The sequence below is a fragment of the Saimiri boliviensis genome, chromosome 1 (assembly GCF_048565385.1).
Source record: "Saimiri boliviensis isolate mSaiBol1 chromosome 1, mSaiBol1.pri, whole genome shotgun sequence".
NCBI lineage: Eukaryota > Metazoa > Chordata > Mammalia > Primates > Cebidae > Saimiri > Saimiri boliviensis.
Genome location: NC_133449.1, coordinates 90,054,796 through 90,076,996, shown reverse-complemented (window position 1 = coordinate 90,076,996; position 22,201 = coordinate 90,054,796). Strand labels below are relative to the sequence as shown.

The window sequence follows — 22,201 nt, the reverse complement described above, 5'->3', positions numbered from 1 at the left end:
TTGGTAGAGATGGGGTTTCACCACATTGCCCAGGCTGGTCTTGAACTGACCTCAAGTGGTCCACCTGCCTCAGCCTCCCAAAGTGCTGGGATTATAGGCATGAGCCACCACACCTAGCATGTGTATGTATATATATGTATATGTAGACAGACAGATAGATAGTGATGGGGTTTGCTATGTTACCCAGGGCAGTCTTGAACCACTGGGATTACAGGAGTGAGCCACTGCATCCAGCCCTTATTATTTATAAGTACATTTCTTTCTAGGTTCAAAATCAAAGGAAGCCCAGAAGGGAGGCCATTTTTACAGTGCAAAGCCTGAAATACTGAGAGCAATGCAACGTGCAGATGAAGCCTTAAATAAAGACAAGATTAAGAGACTTGAATTGGCGGTTTGTGATGAGCCCTCAGAGCCAGAAGAGGAAGAAGAGATGGAGGTGGGACATTGCAAGCATTCAGTTATTTCTCTTAGGAGGATCATTGGGAGAAAAGAGGGGAAGGGTGTATTAACAAGATACCTTGTTTTATATATGTGTGTATGTATTATTTTATTATACATACATGTATACTTCCATACTTCCCTGGACTGTAGGTTAAGTTAGATTACTTAGAATCTCAACAGCTAGCATCCTTTTTACTTAGGTTTTCAAACCTACTAGCAGGGTAAGCAAGAAGTAGTACTATTTTGTTAAGACGTAGAGAGCTAGGGACAATAAAGATGGGGTCATATATATATGAAGGTATAGTCAGGCCCTAGAAATTAATTATCCAGTTTTATGCTTTTTCTTTTTTTTTCCCCCCCAAAAATTGAGATGGGGTCTTGCTGTGTTGCCCAGGCTGGTCTCAAACTCCTGAGCTTAAGGGATATGCCTGCCTTGGCCTCCCAAAGTGCTGGGATTGCAGGCGTGAGCCACTGCACCCAGCCCCAGCTTTATGCTTTTAATTCTGAGACTTTTTTTGTCGTATTTTGCATTGATGAGAATAGATGTTGGCTTGGCGCTGTGGCTCACGCCTGTAATCCCAGCACTTTGGGAGGTCAAGGCGGGCGGATCACAAGGTCAGGAGTTCGAGACCAGCCTGGCCAACATGGTGAAACCCTGTCTCTACTAAAGATACAAAAAAATTAGCCAGGTGTGGTGGCGGGCGCCTGTAATCCCAGCTACTCAGGGCTGAGGCAGGAGAATCACCTGAACCCGGGAGGTGGAGGTTGCAGTGAGCTGAGATCCTGTCACTGCACTCCAGCCTGGGCAACAGAGTGAGACTCTGCCTGAAAAAAAAAAAAAAAAAAAAAAAAAAAAGAATAGATATTAAACCTTGAAATACAACCTTGGCTCAAACGTTAGTGGTCATGGATAAAGTGAAGTAAAACTTGTTATGGGGCCAAGGTTGGTGGTTCATGCCTGTAATCCCAGCACTTTAGGAAGCTGAGGCAGGTGGATCTCTTGAGAACAGGAGTTCAAGACTAGCCTGATAAATACAGTGAAACCCTGTCTCTATAAAAAATAGAAAAATTAACCAGGCGTGGTAGCGCACACCTGTAGTTCCAGCTACTCAGGAGGCTGAGGCACGAGAATTGCTTGAACCTGGAAGGCATCGAGATTGTAGTGAGCCAAGATTGTACCACTGCGTTCCAGCCCGGTTGACAGCAAGACTTTGACACACACACAACTTGTTACGGAAGTGAAAAAAAAAAATTGATTTAAAACAACTTGTCCAATCCACGGCTCAGGATGGCATTTAAATCAGCCCAACACAAATTCATAAAGTTTCTTAAAACATGATTTGTGGCCGGGCGCGGTGGCTCAAGCCTGTAATCCCAGCACTTTGGGAGGCCGAGGCGGGTGGATCACAAGGTCAAGAGATCGAGACCATCCTGGTCAACATGGTGAAACTCCGTCTCTACTAAAAATACAAAAAAAATTAGCTGGGCATGGTGGCACGTGCCTGTAATCCCAGCTACTCAGGAGGCTGAGGCAGGAGAATTGCCTGAACCCAGGAGGCGGAGGTTGCGGTGAGCCGAGATCGCGCCATTGCACTCCAGCCTGGGTATCAAGAGCGAAACTCCGTCTCAAAAAAAAAAAAAAAAAAAAAAAAAACATGATTTTGTGACCTTTTTTTTTTTTTTTTAAGTTCATCAGCTGTCATTGGTGTTAGCGTATTTTATGTGTTGCCTAAGACAGTTCTTTCAGTGTGGCCTAGGGAAACCAAAAGATCATTATTCTCTGATCTATCAAATTAATGAGCTGCATCCTGAGACAGATTCATCTATAACGAAGTTCAGTTTTAGGTTTTGTTCCTGTTTCTCTATAGATGAGATAGGGAAATAAGCAAGTTAATAAAGTGGGTAAATTTTTTTTTTTTTTTTTTTTTTTGAGACGGAGTTTCGCTCTTGTTACCCAGGCTGGAGTGCAATGGCACGATCTCGGCTCACCGCAACCTCCGCCTCCTGGGTTCAGGCAATTCTCCTGCCTCAGCCTCCTGAGTAGCTGGGATTACAGGCACGTGCCACCATGCCCAGCTAATTTTTTGTATTTTTAGTAGAGACAGGGTTTCACCATGTTGACCAGGATGGTCTCGATCTCTTGACCTTGTGATCCACCCTCCTCGGCCTCCCAAAGTGCTGGGATTACAGGCTTGAGCCACCGTGCCCGGCAAAGTGAGTAAATTTTAAGGTTGAACTACAGAGATCATTTAGCCTAATACTGGTTTAACAAATGAGGGAGATCCATGATAGGTAAATGTGCCAGGCCTGAGATGAGACAGCCAATTTTCAAAGAGTAAACCCTAGAACCCAGTATAAGTTGCTTACTGCTTTCTTAGGCAGTAAGCCTAAGAAATGAGGACATCACCTCTGGGTATTTATGATATATGGTCATGCCAACAGCTTTGCCATGAATAGAACTCCCATGACAGCAATCACTTAATCCTATAGTTAGAGATGGGGTCTCACTATGTTGTCAGGCTGGCCTTGGACTCTTGGGCTTAGTGATTCTCTCTGCAGGTACCTGCTACTGTGCCTGGTGCAGCACTTTTTGTGTGTTTTTGAACATAACCTCAATATGTTACTGTCTTCATAGTAAAGCAAAAGATGAGGCTTAGAACTGGATCAATTTGCCCTGTGTCTTTTTACCTCCTCCCAAAGTGCTTGCATCTCTTAATAGCTAGCAGTCCCTTGGATCTGCACATGAGCTGAAACTCAAGCCTCAGCGCAACCTTCTTTGTTTTATTCTTTTAGCCAGAGTCAACTTACCCCCATACTCACTCTGCTTCCTTCATAATGCTACTTTCCCTGGGCAGAGAATCCTTGCCCTTTTTGAATTATGTCACTTTGTAGGGTTGGTGCTTGCCACATTTACAGAAAGTCCAGAGAGTTTTTTCACCATGCTTGCAGGAACACTATTGGCATGGATAATGGCAGTTGTTTTAATGTCAGGTGAAACTGAAGTTGATGTTCCTTGAAAACATTTTTGGAGGTGGGTTTTTCTATTGGTATATGAAGTTGCAGTACGGATGGCTCCTCAACTTATTGATGGGGTTACATAAACTAAAAATGTGTTTAATAAACCTACACCATCGAACATTGTAGCTTGGGCTTAGCCTAACCTATCTCAGAGGTGCTTAGAACACTTAAATGTTAGCCTAAAGTTTGGAAAGATCATCTAACACAAAGCCTATTTTATAATAAGGAATTGAATATTTCATGTAACTTATCGAATACTGTACTAAAAATGGTTGCATGGGTACCATTATAAAGTGAAAAAAATTGTAGTAAAAAAAAATTGTAAGTTGAACTGTCTATGTTATAGTTTTCCAAATTTTGATTTGTTTTTAAATATGCTTTCCTTGTCTGCAGGTAGGCACAACTTACGTAACAGATAAGAGTGAGGAAGATAACGAAATTGAGAGTGAAGAGGAAGTACAGCCTAAGACACAAGGATCTAGGCGAAGTAGTCGCCAAATAAAAAAACGAAGGGTCATATCAGACTCTGAGAGTGACATCGGTGGCTCTGATGTGGAATTTAAGCCAGACACTAAAGAGGAAGGAAGCAGTGATGAAATAAGCAGTGGGGTAGGGGATAGTGAGAGTGAAGGCTTGAACAGCCCTGTCAAAGTTGCTCGAAAGCGGAAGAGAATGGTGACTGGAAATGGCTCTCTTAAAAGAAAAAGCTCTAGGAAGGAAGCTCCTTCAGCCACCAAACGAGCAATTGGCATTTCATCAGAAACCAAGAATACTTTGAGTGCTTTCTCTGCCCCTCAGAATTCTGAATCCCAACCCCACGTTAGTGGAGGTGGTGATGATAGTAGTCGCCCTCCTGTTTGGTATCATGAAACTTTAGAATGGCTAAAGGAGGAAAAGAGAAGAGATGAACATAGGAGGCGGCCTGATCACCCCGATTTTGATGGATCCACACTCTATGTGCCTGAGGATTTTCTTAATTCTTGTACTCCTGGGATGAGGAAGTGGTGGCAGATTAAGTCTCAGAACTTTGATCTTGTCATCTGTTACAAAGTGGGGAAATTTTATGAACTGTACCACATGGATGCTCTTATTGGAGTCAGTGAACTGGGGCTAGTATTTATGAAAGGCAACTGGGCCCATTCTGGTTTTCCTGAAATTGCATTTGGCCGTTATTCAGATTCCCTGGTGCAGAAGGGCTATAAAGTAGCACGAGTGGAACAGACGGAGACTCCGGAAATGATGGAGGCACGATGCCGAAAGATGGCACATATATCCAAGTATGATAGAGTGGTGAGGAGGGAGATCTGTAGGATCATTACCAAGGGTACGCAGACCTACAGTGTGCTGGAAGGTGATCCTTCTGAGAACTACAGTAAATATCTTCTTAGCCTCAAAGAAAAAGAGGAAGATTCTTCTGGCCATATTCGTGCATATGGTGTATGCTTTGTTGATACTTCACTAGGGAAGTTTTTCATAGGTCAGTTTTCAGACGATCGCCATTGTTCGAGATTTAGGACTCTAGTGGCACACTATCCCCCAGTACAAGTCTTATTTGAGAAAGGAAATCTCTCAAAAGAAACTAAAACAATTCTAAAGAGTTCATTGTCCTCTTCTCTTCAGGAAGGTCTGATACCAGGCTCCCAGTTCTGGGATGCATCCAAAACTTTGAGAACTCTCCTTGAGGAAGGATATTTTAGGGAAAAACTAAGTGATGACATTGGGGTGATGTTGCCCCAGGTGCTTAAAGGTATGACTTCAGAGTCTGATTCCATTGGGTTGACACCAGGAGAGAGAAGTGAATTGGCCCTCTCTGCTCTGGGTGGTTGTGTCTTCTACCTCAAAAAATGCCTTATTGATCAGGAGCTCTTATCAATGGCTAATTTTGAAGAATATATTCCCTTGGATTCTGACACAGTAAGCACTACGAGATCTGGTGCTGTCTTCACCAAAGCATATCAACGAATGGTGCTAGATGCAGTGACATTAAATAACTTGGAGATTTTTCTGAATGGAACAAATGGTTCTGCTGAAGGAACCCTGCTGGAGAGGGTTGATACTTGCCATACTCCCTTTGGTAAGCGGCTCCTAAAGCAATGGCTTTGTGCCCCACTCTGTAGCCCTTATGCTATCAATGATCGTCTTGATGCCATAGAAGACCTCATGGCTGTACCTGACAAAATCTCCGAAGTTGTAGAGCTTCTAAAGAAGCTTCCAGATCTTGAGAGACTACTCAGTAAAATTCATAATGTTGGGTCTCCCCTGAAGAGTCAGAACCACCCAGATAGCAGGGCTATAATGTATGAAGAAACTACATACAGCAAAAAAAAGATTATTGATTTTCTTTCTGCTCTGGAAGGATTCAAAGTAATGTGTAAAATTATAGGGATCATGGAAGAAGTTGTTGATGGTTTTAAGTCTAAAATCCTTAAGCAGGTCATCTCTCTGCAGACAAAAAATCCTGAAGGCCGTTTTCCTGATTTGACTGTAGAATTGAACAGATGGGATACAGCCTTTGACCATGAAAAGGCTCGGAAGACTGGACTTATTACTCCCAAAGCAGGCTTTGACTCTGATTATGACCAAGCTCTTGCTGACATAAGAGAAAATGAACAGAGCCTCCTGGAATACTTAGAGAAACAGCGCAACAGAATTGGCTGTAGGACCATAGTCTATTGGGGGATTGGTAGGAACCGTTACCAGTTGGAAATTCCTGAGAATTTTACCACTCGCAATTTGCCAGAAGAATATGAATTGAAATCTACCAAGAAGGGCTGTAAACGATACTGGACCAAAACTATTGAGAAGAAGTTGGCTAATCTCATAAATGCTGAAGAACGGAGAGATGTATCATTGAAGGACTGCATGCGGCGACTGTTCTATAACTTTGATAAAAATTACAAGGACTGGCAGTCTGCTGTAGAGTGTATTGCGGTGTTGGGTAAGACTTTGAATAAGCTTGTTCCTCAGGCTTTGTTAAGTAGTGCTCTGTGTCAGCTGTATATTATCCTTAAGTAACAAGGTATATGTGGTATATATTTTGATCTGCATACACATATTTGCAGCCTGACTAGGTTGCCCACAGCAATTTAAGTCACTCACTTAAAACTCGCTTTTATTTATTTATTTTTTTATTAAGACAGGGTTTCTTTTTTTTTTTTTTTTTTTTTTTTTGGAGACGGAGTTTCGCTCTTGTTACCCAGGCTGGAGTGCAATGGCGCGATCTCGGCTCACCGCAACCTCCGCCTCCTGGGTTCAGGCAATTCTCCTGCCTCAGCCTCCTGAGTAGCTGGGATTACAGGCACATGCCACCATGCCCAGCTAATTTTTTGTATTTTTAGTAGAGACGGGGTTTCACCATGTTGACCAGGATGGTCTCGATCTCTCGACCTCGTGATCCACCCGCTTCGGCCTCCCAAAGTGCTGGGATTACAGGCTTGAGCCACCGCGCCCGGCAAGACAGGGTTTCTTGACTTGTTGGCCAGGCTGGTCTTGAACTCCTGAACTCAGGTGATCCGCCTGCCTCGGCATCCCAAAGTGCTGAGATTCCAGGCGTGAGCTACCACGCCCGGCCGAAACTCGCTTTTATCTTAGTAGCCCTTTGACCTTCAGTCCTTTTTTCTTTTTGAGACAGGGTCTTACTCTGTCTGTCGTTCAGGCCTAGAGTATGGTGGCACAAGCATGGCTACTGCAGCTTCAACCTCCCAGGCTTAAGTGAACTTTCTACCTCAACCTCCCAAATAGTTGGGACTACACATAAGCACCACCATGCATGGCTAATGTTGAAATGTTTGTAGAGCCAGGCGTGATGGCTCAAGCCTGTAATCCCAGCACTTTGGGAGGCCGAGGTGGGTGGATCACGAGGTCAAGAGATCAAAACATCCGGGTCAACATGGTGAAACCCCATTTCTACTAAAAATACAAAACATAAGCTGGGCATGGTGGCGCGTGCCTGTAATCCCAGCTACTCAGGAGGTTGAGGCAGGAGAATCGCCTGAACCCAGGAGGTGGAGGTGGAGGTGGAGGTTGAGGTGAGCTGAGATCGTGCCTTTGCACTCCAGCCTGGGTAACAAGAGTGAAACTCCGTCTCAAAATAAGTGAATGAATGAATGAATGAATGTTTGTAGAGATGGGGGTCTCAGTATGTTGCCAAGGCTGGTCTTGAATTCCTGGGCTCAAGTGATCCTCCTGTCTTGACTTCTCAAAGTGCTGAGATTACAGGCATGACCCACTGCACCGGCCCTTTTCTTCAGTCTTTAATAATTGAACAAAAGGTTGTTTTTTTTTTTTTTTTTTTGAGACGGAGTTTCGCTCTTGTTACCCAGGCTGGAGTGCAATGGCGCGATCTCGGCTCACCGCAACCTCCGCCTCCCGGGTTCAGGCAATTCTCCTGCCTCAGCCTCCTGAGTAGCTCGGATTACAGGCACGTGCCACCATGCCCAGCTAATTTTTGTATTTTTAGTAGAGACGGGTTTTCACGTTGTTGACCAGGATGGTCTCGATCTCTTGACCTCATGATTCACCCGCCTCAGCCTCCCAAAGTGCTGGGATTACAGGCTTGAGCCACCGTGCCCAGCCCAGGTTTTTGTTTTTAAGACAGTCTCTTGCTGTGTTACTTAGGACAAACCTCTTGTGATAGCATCCTAGTTAGCTAGGATTTATAGGTAAGCACTGGCATGGAGGAGAAGGGGGAAGGGGATGAAGTTTTCCTATGTTGCCCAGGCTAGTCTCGAACTCCTAGTCTCAGGTGATCCTCCAGTCTCCCAAAAGTGCTGGGATTACAGGTATGAGCCACTAGGCCCGACCAAAAGATTTTTTTGAGACTGTCTCTCTCTGTCGCCCAGGCTGGAGTGCAGTGGCATGATCTTGGCTCAGTCTTAACTGCTGCCTCCCAGGTTCAAGCGATTCTCCTGCCTTGGCCTCCCAAGTAGCTGGGACTACAGGCATGAGCCACCATGCCCGGCTAATTTTTGTATTTTTAGTAGAGACGGGGTTTCACCATGTTGGGCAGGCTGGTCTTGTCCTGATCTCAGGTGATCCACCTGCCTCGGCCTCCCAAAGTGTTGGGATTATAGGTAGGAGCCATCGTACCTGGCCCAAAAGATGTTTAAATGTGTTGTATACTTAATGAGACTTTTAGATCCCATTTTATTTTTAATTGAACTTTTTAGTATTTGGTGAATACTGTTTCAAGGTGCTTTGTTACACTAAGACTGTCTCTTGAACCATCATTTTAACTTTTTTTTTTTTTTTTTTTGAGACGGAGTTTCGCTCTTGTTACCCACGCTAGAGTGCAATGACGCGATCTCGGCTCACCGCAACCTCCGCCTCCTGGGTTCAGGCAATTCTCCTGCGTCAGCCTCCTGAGTAGCTGGGATTACAGGCACGTGCCACCATGCCCAGCTAATTTTTTGTATTTTTCAGTAGAGATGGGGTTTTACCATGTTGACCAGGATGGTCTCGATCTCGACCTCGTGATCCACCCACCTCGACCTCCCAAAGTGCTGGGATTACAGGCTTGAGCCACTGCGCCCGGCCCTTGAACCATCAGTTTAAACTTTTGTTTTATTACAACCTTTGCATTTTTTCCTATTTTGTATTTCAGTGAATCCATTTGCATACAGTTTTAAAAGGTCAATCATTTTTTCTTCAGTGAAACTGTTAAAGATTCTTTCCAATTGACTTTTCAAAGCCCCGAGTTAGGAATTTTCAATTTGGCAACCATCTCAACTTCATAAGCAATTTTGTTCTTTATCATGGCCAGCATTACCTGGAACCTTCGCTGTTTTATAGTTTCGGTTTATGTTCTATATGTTTTAAAATTTTTTAGAGACAGGGTTTTGCTCTGTTCAGACTGGAGTACAGTGGCATGACTATAGCTCATTGTAGCCTTGAACTGCTGGGTTCAAGTGATTTTCCTGCTTCAGCCTCCCAAGTAGCTAAGACTACAGGTGGGCACCACCATGGCTGGCTAATTCTTGTATTTTTGCTAGAGGCGAGGTTTTACCATGTTGGCCAGGCTTGTCTTGAACTCCCGACCTCAAAGTGATCTGCCTGCCTTGGTCGCCCAAAGTAGTGGGATTACAGGCCTAAGCCACTGTGCCTAGTCCTGCTTTTTGATAACCATAGTTTACTTGAATTTTAACACAGTAACACAAAACTGTTTTGATCTGAACACAACTGTCCAGTGGAACAGAATAGTATATTTCCTTTTAATGTGTCACATTTGGTTCCTAGGTAATTTAAAAATCTTTCCTCAGCACAGGTGTGCAAAAACCAGCCTTCAGAGATTGTTTTAATATCAGTGTGCCAATTTTAGCACACTCTGCTAAGTAAGGCTTAAGTATAGCATCTCTCTCGTGTGTCTTTTAGCTTCCCCTTGGCACTTCTCTGGTCCACACATTAGAGGATGAGTACTTCGAGGGGGAGAGATCTTTGGACTGTAATTGAAAGTTATCTCTCATTACATTATAAGTGTTATAGTGAAGACCTGTAAAACACTTAGGCTGATAAAACCCCAAAAATGAGGAAGCCTCACTTTTACCCTCTCTTTTAACAGATGTCTTACTGTGCCTGGCTGACTATAGTCGAGGGGGTGATGGTCCAATGTGTCGCCCAGTAATTCTGTTGCCAGAAGATACCGCCCCCTTCTTAGAGCTTAAAGGATCACGCCATCCTTGTATTACGAAGACTTTTTTTGGAGATGATTTTATTCCTAATGACATTCTAATAGGCTGTGAAGAGGAGGAGGAAAATGGCAAAGCCTATTGTGTGCTAGTTACTGGACCAAATATGGGGGGCAAGTCTACGCTCATGAGACAGGTAACTGATTCTTAAGGTTTTGTTATTAGAAAGTCATTTGTGACATTAGGAATAAATATATTACATAACTTAGGTGATCATTTTCCAAACACAGTTACATAAATTTCAGCCAGTGTGACTTATTAGGAAGCAAAGGGAAATACTCCCTGTGTTATAAACTTGGGAATTATATTTCCTCAATTATCTCTGCTTAGCGTTAAGGGGAATATATATTAAAAAGGGGAAGTCAGTCAGTCATTCAGGTAATGAGGCTGTTTGACTTGAGTTCATTTCCTCAGAGGGTAGGTATATTCGTAATCAACAAAAAAAGGCTGTATGAAAAGATGAAATGTTTACAGGTTTATCTTTCAGTTAGACTCATTTGCAGAAACCCTTCATGTATACAGTGTATGGCTAACTCAGGGAGGAAAGCAAATAGTTCATGTCCTCTAGCAACTGTTGGGCACTGCTCTTTAGGGATGACATGCTGGCCCTTTTTTTTGGGGGGGCGGGGGTTGCCTAGGCTGAAGTGCAGTGTCACCATCACAGCTCACTGCAGCCTCAAACTCCCAAGCTCAAGCCATCCTCCTGTCTCAGCCTCCCAAGTAACTGGGATTACAGGTGTGTGCCACCATGCGTAGCTAATTTTGTTTTAAAATCATTTTTTTAGGGCCTTTTTGTTGTTTATCTTCCCTTTAAACCAGGGGTTGGCCAGCCACAGATCTTTTAAATTTTTTAGTATTTTTAATAGGTTGTAAGAAAAAGCAGTAGTAGTTGGCTGGTCCCTGCTGCTTTCCTGCATTGTATTCTCCTCCTGCTCGTCTAATTTGCTAGAGACAGGCAGTATAGTGTGTACACTGGTTTAAATAAGAATCACCTGAAGGACAAAATGGATTCAGTTGATTGCAATTGGTTCTAAGCAAATCAGTAGTATTAAAGAGCTCCCAGGTGATTCTACTCTGGCCAACACTGAGAATCACTAGGGTAGTGGGTTAGTAAGCAGGCTCTGATGTTTTGAAGGCCAGTCAGGTCCTATGTGCCTCTTGATTCTCTTAGCCTCAGCTTTTCTCCATTTTAGCAAATAGATTTCAGAAGAACAGAACCAATCTATATGGGATTGTTAAAGTTTTTTTTAGAGTGCCAAGTTCTTACATAAGGGTTCATAAGAAAGACAAAAGTTTATTGTCTAAACTAACAGTCAGTCATAAAAGACCTTTTCCTCCCTCATTCACAGGCTGGCTTATTAGTTGTAATGGCCCAGATGGGTTGTTACGTCCCTGCTGAAGTGTGCAGGCTCACACCAATTGACAGAGTGTTTACCAGACTTGGTGCCTCAGATAGAATAATGTCAGGTGAGTTGTTTCCCACCTAAGTTCTTATTCATTTAGATGTGATAAGGAGCCTTTTAAATCTGATGTTTAAGAATTGCATAGTCTCTCTCTTCTTCTTTGAGATGGAGTTCCTTTCGCTTTTGTTGCCCAAGCTGCAGTGTAGTGGCACGATCTCTGCTGACTGCAACCTCTGCTTCCTGGTTTCAAGCGATTCTCCTGCCTCAGCCTCCCGAGTAGCTGGGATTACAAGTGTGTGCCACCAGGCCCGGCTAATTTTTTGTATTTTTAGTAGAAATGGGGTTTCACCATGTTAGCCAGGCTGGTCTTGAACTCCTGACCTCAGGTAATCCACCCACCTTGGCCTACCAAAGTGCTGGAATTATAGGCGTGAGCCACTGTGTCCAGCCAAGAACTGCATGGTCTGCTTAATGAGATTTAATCTTTTATACCAATATATGTAGCTCATGATAGGCTGTATAAGCTAGAAGATGAATGCATGTAATACGAAATGAGTATTCATTTGCGTTTTTGTTTTTTTAGGTGAAAGTACATTTTTTGTTGAATTAAGTGAAACTGCCAGCATACTCTCACATGCAACAGCACATTCTCTGGTGCTTGTGGATGAATTAGGTAAGACATTAAACTTTTCATCTGAAGGCTATCTTAAAAACATTTGTACAAGAACTACTTTTCTGTAAGATAATCTGAAGGACATCTAAACAATGTGAGTGTCTTTAGAGCATGCACTCACCATTGTGGCACAGAGCCATATTTGGTGAGAAAAGGTGATGCTGTAAAAGGTTTTTGATTACCTATACTAAGGGTTTATACTGCTTAGTTATAATAAAACATTTGTTATAACATGGAGATGAGAACACTATAGGACTCAGGAAGTTTCTGATCTTGAGTGGTACTATATTTTCTTTAAAAGAAACCCCACTCTCCATGGGCTGCTAAGCAGACTTGTTTAGTTAAACAAGGCCTATTTACAGAATGCTTTTGGATGTGGATGTACTAACTGATGCTGTTTTTCTGTCCTAGGGTTTTTAATTCCTTTGAGTTACATCCTTATGCATATTTTACTTTAACAGGAAGAGGTACGGCAACATTTGATGGGACAGCAATAGCAAATGCAGTTGTTAAAGAACTTGCTGAGACTATAAAATGTCGTACATTGTTTTCAACTCACTACCATTCATTAGTAGAAGATTATTCTCAAAACGTTGCTGTGCGCCTAGGACACATGGTATGTGCAAATTGTTCATTTCACAAATTTTTTTTTGAGGAAATCACGTGGGCACTTCTGTTGCTAGCACACATATTGCTAATATTTTTCTTTCTTATAAGGCATGCATGGTAGAAAATGAATGTGAAGACCCAAGCCAGGAGACTATTACTTTCCTCTATAAATTCATTAAGGGAGCTTGTCCTAAAAGCTATGGCTTTAATGCAGCAAGGCTTGCCAATCTCCCAGAGGAAGTTATTCAAAAGGGACATAGAAAAGCAAGAGAATTTGAGAAGATGAATCAGTCACTACGATTATTTCGGTAACTATAATAGTATTATAAGTGACCTTAAGTTTCAAAAAAAAAAATAGTAAAAGTGGGAGGGATGATACACTGAAAAATAATTTTTTTTTTTTTTTTTTTTTTTTTTTTTAATTTTAAGGGAAGTTTGCCTGGCTAGTGAAAGGTCAACTGTAGATGCTGAAGCTGTCCATAAATTGCTGACTTTGATTAAGGAATTATAGACTACATTGGAAGCTTTAACTTCTGACAAAGGTGGTAAATTCAGACAACATTATGATCTAATAAACTTTATTTTTTAAAAATGACCATTTTTCCATTTTCTTTCTAGGAAATTAAACCCTTTTAATTCTTATCTACCTTCTACATAATGGTTATTGAATACTCCACAATATATTAAGTCTAGATGTTATGGTACATGCATACACTTTCAGGCTGTTTTATACCCACTGTCACCAATACACATAAATGGGGGAGGAAAAGCTATGAAACTGTATAGGGCTGTATATATACTTGTCTCAGCTTAACGCAGGAAATTGTTTTAATTTCCAGCAGTTTTGTCTAAACTGTTCAAAAAAAAACTATGAACAGAGTTCAAATACAGGACTGTTTTGAAGAGACTTTCTAAAGTGTACTTTAAAACATAGTAGTTTTTTACCTTTCACAAAACTGAGTTACAAGAATACTTTTGTTTTACAGTGCATCCCTTCCTAGGAAGTCTCAATAAAACACTTTTTCTGGGGGTGATTTTTGAATGCTGCACAGGGAAGGAAAGGAAATAATAATAGTCTTAACTTTTCTTAAAGGATACCAGAAACATTGCTGGATATAATTTAAGATTAGTGTTTTCTCTTTCATAGAAAGAACGTACATACTGGGACATGAGTACAGTTACAGCAAGTCTAGGTGTGCTAACAAAACAGGGCACATTCAAGTACAATAAGATTTTGCTTGAAATTAAAAACAAACTACATGAGATTAAAGCATTAAAATCATATTTCTCAATCTGAATACATGTTAAAAAAATGAAAAGGAACGCAGAAGTGCTAGCTCACATTTTTACCATATTACAAAAGCAATTGGTACCCATGTCCATAAAGGCAGCAACAAAGCTGCTTGTCTATTGAAGATTACTACTGCAAATTGGACTGCATTCAATGCTAGTTGTAAAAACACCAGCTTTTCAGAAGTTGGTATCTGTACAAAATTGCAGCTTATTTTCTTCACTTCTGTCCCTTCAAGTCTTTACACAGTAATGCTAAAACACCCAGCTTTGAGATCCTGAGTCATATATTGCCACTTTCTTTTTGGTAGCTTGAGCTTCATAGTGTCAACTGACCTTGTGTATCCATTTTTAATACAGTCTCTTCCTGTAGCATGGGCAAATATTTTAAATCTTCTTCCAAAAAAATGTTTTAAGTTATGATGTTACAATGGCAGGACTTTTTCTTTAGGGAAGGAATTCAGTTGTGCTGCAATGTATTTGATTCTATAGGTGGAGCAGAGTCATATAGTGTATCTGTATCATGTGTAGGCTCACCAGCTAATGTACAAGGATTAGACAGTGTTCCAGCACCACAGTCACAGAAAAACCTAAAGCAAAATGAAAACCCAAATATTAGGAAAGTGAGGGGAAAACAATAGGGTAATACAGCAAGCAAGTGTGCTACATACCTATCATGTCTAATAAACTCTACATCATGTCCCTGATGGCACTTCTTAATGCAGTTCACACATATGGCATTTCGATCTGTGGTGTTACAAGTGTGACATCTAAAAAGCAAAAGCTTAAATTACTTTTCTCAAACATCATTAATGTAAAACATTCCATTATGTTTATATTATGTATTACCCTATGACCTTTGGGTTTAAGAAAAAGAGGACCAAGACAAAATTCCTGTGGCTCCAACCCAGATTAACTCTGAAAAGGAACCTTAATGGAGTAAGTGAATTTTCTGTCGTCTGGTGTCTTCTGGGGGAAAAGGAACGATTTGTTTTTAAAGCCCCTCAAATCTTTTTGGGCTGAATCAATATGGAGGACTGAAGAGTCAACACTGTCACAGTGATTGGGTTATATCACAAACACATAACCGCTTTATCTTGAAATTTCTAGGAAAACAATACATTACACAACCTGAGTTATATATGATACCAGTTAACTATAGCACAGTTTTTCCATAGTTACAGATTTTGTTTTGTGGACACAAGGTATCCCTATGTTGTCCAGGCTGGTTTAGAACTCCTGGGCTCAAGTAATCCTCCCACCTCAGCCTCCCGAAGTGCTAAGATTATAGGCATAAGCCACCATGCCTGTTACAGACTCAACACGCAAATGCTAGGCATTACTAATTTCAAAAGGAAGTTAGTCTTCCTTTTTTCAGGATTCACAAATACGTTTTTAGGTTACCTGTAAAAATCATGCATGGGATAGCTGGTATAACTTGATATTTTATATAAACACTGGCCTCTACTAACAGCCTTTTCTATAGCATCTTGATTGTTCATTATTTTGTTATCTGTAATAAAAGAAAGAATAAGTAAAAATCTAGAGGACCGTTAATATTTAAAAAACTATAGGATTATTCTAATAGAAGAGCCACTATTTAAGAATCACAAAAAGCCACTATTTTTAAGAGCTTTAAATGAAGCTAAACAATGAATTATAAGAAATCAGCTAAGAATAGAATTTTTCCTTGCATAAGAGACTCCAACCATTTAGAACAAAAGCTTTCTTTCGAAATACCTTAAATTGTTGCTAACATGGAGAATGACAGAATCAAGTTATAAAACAGTTTGATTATTTTTCATGGCATACTGCATATATTTATAGGCAGAACAGACTCCAACATACCTTTCATTGTCACATTAACACCAGATGCTAAAAATAAGCCTCCAAACCGGTTGTTAAAAATCTGATTGCCTTCTAGTGTTGCAGTTGCGTGATTTGTAATTTCAATACCTGAAGTGAAATTTACAAACAAGTAGAAACATTTTATAATGGTTCTTAAAAACCTGAAGTTAGCAAGCACATGTAAACTGGTTCTTTGTGCGTTAACCCTCTTCATGGCTACTGAATAAAATGTAGATATTTCTTTCAACCGTTGACAGTAACATTCACTTAAGATTATGGTCTACTATTCCTTGCTAAAAGGGGTGATACAGGGGGTTTCTGACAATATTTTTATTGATGACATTTTAAGACTACTGTAAACTATGTAGAGACTGCCCAGAAATATGTTTAGGTGGCAGTTAGTTTACACAGTAATAAAGTTTTAGGTTGGTGCAACGTTAATATGTGGTTTTTGCCGTTAAAAGTAATGGTGAAAACCACAATTTCTTTTGCACCCCAACCTGTCTTAAATACATGATACTTGGGTTTCATTTGCATCCTTTTTAACATCTGTGTTTCTGTTGCAGATTTAAATTGTAAATTCATCTGAGGAACTGATCTGTACTCCTAGTGTTAATACAAGTTTTATCCCAATTAATGTTTCATAATCATGACTAAGCAGTAACAGCAATTATTTCTTAGGAGTATGGCTTAGAGTAGAAGAATCCAGAACTTGATTAGGTGCTCTCATAATAAGTGAATGAATAAACAGGCATTCAGCCACTTTAGCAGCACACTTTGCACATTTTAGTTAATAAGCAAAACAGAATGAACATACTCCAAACACTTTGCAGAACCATACATAAGCCACAGGTAACAAAGGAAAATACAAACCTGCAGCAAATCCATCAAATATTCTGTTTTTCCTTAAGATTGGGTGACTATTAGTGCTGATGAGAACACCTGCTTGAGCATTCCTGAAAATATCATTTTCTTCAAGGAGACCTATAATAAAATATTTCCTTAGATTAAGGCTAATGCATATAACAGACTTTACTAGCCTTTTTGTTGGTATTTAGGTTTGCTTTTAGATTCCTATTTAACTGCATTGTAAAATTCACAGGACTATTTTTTCAGCCCAAAACAAAGTTTATTAGTAATTTAGAGGTATTAAGGATCTAACATTTCTAAAATGACAGGTAAGAGCATTTTGATCAATAATCTGCCATCTCCATGATAGCAGGGACCGTGCTAAGTTTACTTACCACTTCATCTTCAGTGCCAAGTATAGTTGATTCTCAGTACTGTTCAATTAAAATTAGTTCCTTTGATATATTTCTCAAACTTCTGTATCCTGTTTTTAGTTCAGGCAAGAAAGCCCTTATTTCTGGCTTTTATTACTATAATCATTTCCTGATCAGTTTCCTATATTCCAGTTTCATCTGCTGCAGTTTCCAGTTAGTTAACTGATATTCTTACCATGCCTCTTTCTCTGCCCAACAAACTTTTAAAATCACCTTGCCTTTCAGAATCTGTCTCCAATCTACTTGTTTGAGACATGGTTTTATTTCTGTAGACATCTGACCCTTTGGCGATTTCACATTATTGACCTAAACTTTCCCCTCGATGAGTGGGGGAAATCTCTGAAATGACTCAGGGACTTCCTGGGGTCCTCTTCCTATTCACTCTTTGGATTTAATATTTCTGCATTATGTCCCTCTCATTTCTCTTTGCATACTCTTCAGGTGATCTTAAATCTTGCAGCTGTTACATATATACTAATATAATTTTTTATTTTATTTTTTTTTTTTGAGAGACAGTCTTGCTCTGCTACCCAGGCTGGAGTGCAATGCTGTGATCTGGGCTCACTGCAAGCCCCCCGCCCCGTTTCAAGCAATTCTCCTGCTTCAGCCTAAGTAGCTGGGATTAGAAGCGCCCACCATACCTAATTTTTTTCGCATTTTTAGTAGAGATGGGGTTTCACCATTTTGGCCAGGCTGGTCTCAAACTCCTGACTTCAGATGATCTGCCTGCCTCACCCTCCCAAAGTGCTAGAATTACAGGCATAAGCCACCAGACCCAGCCACTGTTGCTAATTCTTAAATCTATTCCTTTAGCTTAGTATAATTATTCACATTCTGGTCATAACCAATTTGGATATCTCAGAAGATGACCATGGATTGAATGTTTAAAAAACTGACCTTACTAATGTTTTCCAGAAACCATTTCCTATATAACTTACCTCAGTAAAAGGTAGTCACTTAAATCAGAATCCTGAGCATCATATTTACATTTCTTTCAACCTCCATATTAAATTGATGACCCAGTCCCGTTGGTTCTACCCTTTGTTTTTATAGAGACAGGGTCTTGCTATGTTGGCTAGGCTGGTCTCCAACTCCAGACTCAAGTGATACTTCTGCCTTGGGCTTCCAGAGAAGCTGGAAGTACAGGTGTGAAGCCACTGTACCCAGCTGGTTCTGCCCTTTTAAATATCAACATTCCCCCTCCTAACGTTTTCACACCCTTATGCTATCATTTTAGTTTAGGCTCTGTTGCCTGGGTTATTCCAAGTTCCTGTCTCTAATCTTGATTATTTCCACTACAACCTCAAGTGCTATTCTTAAGATGAAGTCTAAACTCCTTACTGCATTTAGAAAACCTCATGATTTGGGCCTTGCCCCTTCTCCAGCCTCAACTTTCAGTACCTCTTGCCTGACTTTCGGTTTCCTCCAGGCTCCTGTTACAATCTGCTCCACTCCATCACACTATACATTTTATGGATGTAGTGCTGTTTTCATTTCTCTAGCATCTGTATCACAGTGGTTGCTATAGGTATTTAATCAGTATTTAAACAACAGAAATCAAATAACATCTGAAATGCTCTTCGCCCTCCCCCAAACCCATTTACCAGTGACTATCTACTCGTGTTTCAAGACAGCTCAAGAGTGACTTGACTTGCCTGAGCCTTTTCTCAACACCTTGGAAATAAACCATTCTGTACTGTGTTTTTACTATCCTTTGTAAAAACTATCTGGGATTACGTCACTTTACTGAATTACTAGATTATAAGCTCCCTGAGAGTCTGTCAATGGAATCATCACTGCTTGGCTGTAGTATTAAACTTTATTCATTAAATCTTGTTATGTTAGAGTAGTAACTACCTATCCTATGTAAGATAATGTACAAATGTTGGGTTACTGATATTTCAGGAACAGTGATAGATTTGCATTTGGTAGCTCTGTGTGAATCTCTGTATACATGCATCTGTAAGAGGCGGGCACTATGGAACTTCTGCCTCAATGCAAAGTGAGTTGACCTTTATGAGTACCAAACCAGGCACATCTTGGCTTCATTAATTCCATTCTCCAACAAACACAGTTGAAAACAGTTACAAAAGCAATACCCATTTTACTAAAGACATTTTCAAATATTTACAGATCAATTAATTTCTCACACCTATTTCTATAACTTGACTTTAAAGTTTATTATAGTCATATCACTATTCTGAATATTAAAAGGTCCAGAAAATGTAAACAAATTGTATCTTTAAAAAGGCTTACTGACAACTGCAGACTCAAAGTGGCTACAAAAGGAAAAGTATTGTAAACATTTGTCTCTTAACTATAGGCACTAATCTCCTAAACTAGCTCAACTTGATAATGAAAAAGACTTGAGATTCACTCATAACTTAGTTAGCAATGTCATTGATCATTAAAGATATGGAAGAATAATGGAAAACTGGGTTTTTCACTAATGCAAAATTAACAACAATACCTCGACCCCCATTAAATATACAGATGCCACCATCTCTTCCATCATGGATTTTATTTCTTCTTAGTGTGGGATTACTGTCTGTCTTAATCCAGACTCCAGCCATTGCATTGTCAAATATTTCATTGTCTTCTATACAGCCTAGACCTATAAATGCAAAAATGTAGGTTATTTAGAAGGTTTTATATATATATATATTATTAATTAATTAATTAATTTTTTTTGAGACAGAGTTTCACTCTTGTTACCCAGGCTGGAGTGCAATGGCATGATCTCGGCTCACCACAACCTCTGTCTCCTGGGTTCAGGCAATTCTCCAGCCTCAGCCTCTTGAGTAGCTGGGATTACAGGCACATGCCACCATGCCCAGCTAATTTTTTTGTATTTTTAGTAGAGACGGGGTTTCACCATGTTGACCAGGATGGTCTCGATCTCTTGACCTCGTGATCTACCCGCCTCGGCCTCCCAAAGCGCTGGGATTACAGGCTTGAGCCACTGCGCCCGGCAGAAGGTATATTTTTTAAAGACAGTCTTGCCACACTCTGTTACTCAGGATGGAGTGCAGTGATGCAATCTTGGCTCACTGCAACCTCCACCTTCCAGGTTCAAGGGATTCTCCTGCCTCGGCCTCCTGAGTAGCTGGGATTACAGGTGTGTGCCACCACATGCAGCTAATTTTTTTAATTTTAGTAAAGCTAGGGTTTCACCATGTTGGCCAGGCTGGTCTTAAATTCCTGACCTCAGGTGATTCCCCCCTCAGGTGATTCCCCACCACGTCATCTTGGGCTCCTGAAGCATTGGGATTCACTACTGCGCCCGACCTAGAAGGTGTATTTATAAAGTCGACTAACACAGAGAAAAAGATGACAGATTAAACATACCAGAATTATAAACTAGAATTCCACCATTCTGTCCTCCCCATATTTTGTTGCGTCTAATTTTGGGGTTGCTTCCAGTCCTGTGGATAGAATAGAAAAGCATTTCAATAGCTTCTATTCGCATACCTCATTACATGAGGTAACAGTGGAGAAATCCACGTAAGTCATATATAAGAATTAACTATACAATGGAGTCCTTCAAGATGCCCTAAGAAAGTGGTTTAATTTGGCTTAATCCTGTATTTTCCACAGAACATACTTTGCTACAGATTATTATTGCAGAGTTTCCTAACATGTAAACTAAATGGAGTTATATTAAGTGACTATTATTATATATTCCCCTGATGTAAAATGAAGGAATGAATCACACGTATACCTCGGAGACACTTGCAGGTTCTGTTCCAGACCACCATACGAAAGGGAGTATTGCAATAAAGAGTGGCACGAATTTTTTTGATTTCCCAGTGCATATAAAAGTTGTGTGTATTACATAAGGACATACGCCGATTTTAAAATATTTTTAAAAATGATAATAATCATCCCAGCCTTCAGGGAGTCCTAATTTTTTTAAATCTTTTTTACAAGATGGGATCTTGCTCTGTCACCCAGGCTGGAGTGCAGTGGCATTATCATATCATATCATAGCTAACTGCAGCCTTGAACTCTTGGGCTCAAGCAATCCTTCTGCCTAAGCCTCCCAAGGAGCTGAGACTATAGGTGAGTGTCATTATGCTCAGCTAATTTTTGTATTTTTTGTAGAGGTGGGGTTTTGCCATGTTGTGCAGTCTGTTCTCAAACTCCTGGGCTCAAGTGATTCACCCACCTCAGTCTCCCAAAGTGCTGAGGTTACAGGAATGATCCATTGTGCCTGGCCAATTGGCAATCTCTTAAAATAAGAGATTTGCCACACAGACTGACATCTCCTTTCATGGAAGATTTCTATGTAGCACACAATGTTAGATAGCATTTTGCTCACGGAATTCCTTTCAAAATTGTAGTCAATCCTTGCCAACACTGCTACTACTTTATTAACAGGCTTATGCAATATTCTAAATACTTTGTTGTCATTTCAATGACGTTCACAGCATCTTCAACAGGAACAGACTTCATCTCAGGAAAAACCCTTCATTGCTCATCCACAAGAAGCTACTCCTTATCTGTTCCAAGTTTTATCATGAGGTTGCAGCACTTCAGTCACATCTTCAGGCTCCATTTTCTCTTTCTTTTTCTTTTTTTTTTTTTTTGAGACAGAGTTTTGCTCTTGTTACCCATGCTGGAGTGCACTGGCACGATCTTGGCTCACCGCAACCTCTGCCTCCTGGGTTCAAGCAATTCTCCTGCCTCAGCCTTCTGAGTAGCTGGGATTACAGGCATGCACCACCATTCCCAGCTAATTTTTGTATTTTTAGTAGAGACGGGGTTTCACCATGTTGACCAGGATGGTCTCCATCTCCTGACCTTGTGATCCACCCGCCTCAGCCTCCCAAAGTGCTGGGATTACAGGCTTGAGCCACCGCACCCAGCCCAGGCTCCATTTTCTAATTCTACTTGTCTTGCCATTTTTACCATCCTGCAATTAGTTCCTCCATTAAATTTTTTTTTTTTTTT

General features: G+C 40.6%; 2 protein-coding genes across 7 annotated transcripts in view; one reads left to right on the top strand and one right to left on the bottom strand.

Annotated features, from left to right (window-relative positions):
- Positions 1-13,422, top strand: part of MSH6 (mutS homolog 6) — a 30,415-nt gene extending 16,993 nt beyond the window's left edge. For both annotated transcript variants that reach the window (XM_074400292.1, XM_003922758.4), the window contains exons 3-10: positions 267-436; positions 3,853-6,397; positions 10,016-10,278; positions 11,492-11,609; positions 12,129-12,218; positions 12,680-12,834; positions 12,936-13,135; positions 13,257-13,422. In XM_074400292.1, coding sequence (XP_074256393.1) covers positions 267-436; positions 3,853-6,397; positions 10,016-10,278; positions 11,492-11,609; positions 12,129-12,218; positions 12,680-12,834; positions 12,936-13,135; positions 13,257-13,338 — 3,623 coding nt within the window. In that variant the 3' untranslated portion in view covers positions 13,339-13,422. The remainder of the gene's footprint in view (positions 1-266; positions 437-3,852; positions 6,398-10,015; positions 10,279-11,491; positions 11,610-12,128; positions 12,219-12,679; positions 12,835-12,935; positions 13,136-13,256) is intronic.
- The window catches only part of FBXO11 (F-box protein 11), a 107,530-nt gene continuing 98,717 nt past the window's right edge, over positions 13,389-22,201 (bottom strand). For 3 of the 5 annotated variants that reach the window (XM_039474688.2, XM_039474692.2, XM_074400294.1), the window contains exons 17-23: positions 20,597-20,673; positions 19,719-19,862; positions 16,839-16,949; positions 15,966-16,073; positions 15,522-15,630; positions 14,789-14,887; positions 13,389-14,707 (exon numbers count right to left, since the gene is read on the bottom strand). In XM_039474688.2, coding sequence (XP_039330622.1) covers positions 14,578-14,707; positions 14,789-14,887; positions 15,522-15,630; positions 15,966-16,073; positions 16,839-16,949; positions 19,719-19,862; positions 20,597-20,673 — 778 coding nt within the window. In that variant the 3' untranslated portion in view covers positions 13,389-14,577. Of the gene's footprint in view, positions 14,888-15,521; positions 15,631-15,965; positions 16,074-16,838; positions 16,950-19,718; positions 19,863-20,596; positions 20,674-22,201 lie in introns of all 5 variants that reach the window. The other 2 variants (XM_039474686.2, XM_039474690.2) reach the window with 1 other exon arrangement.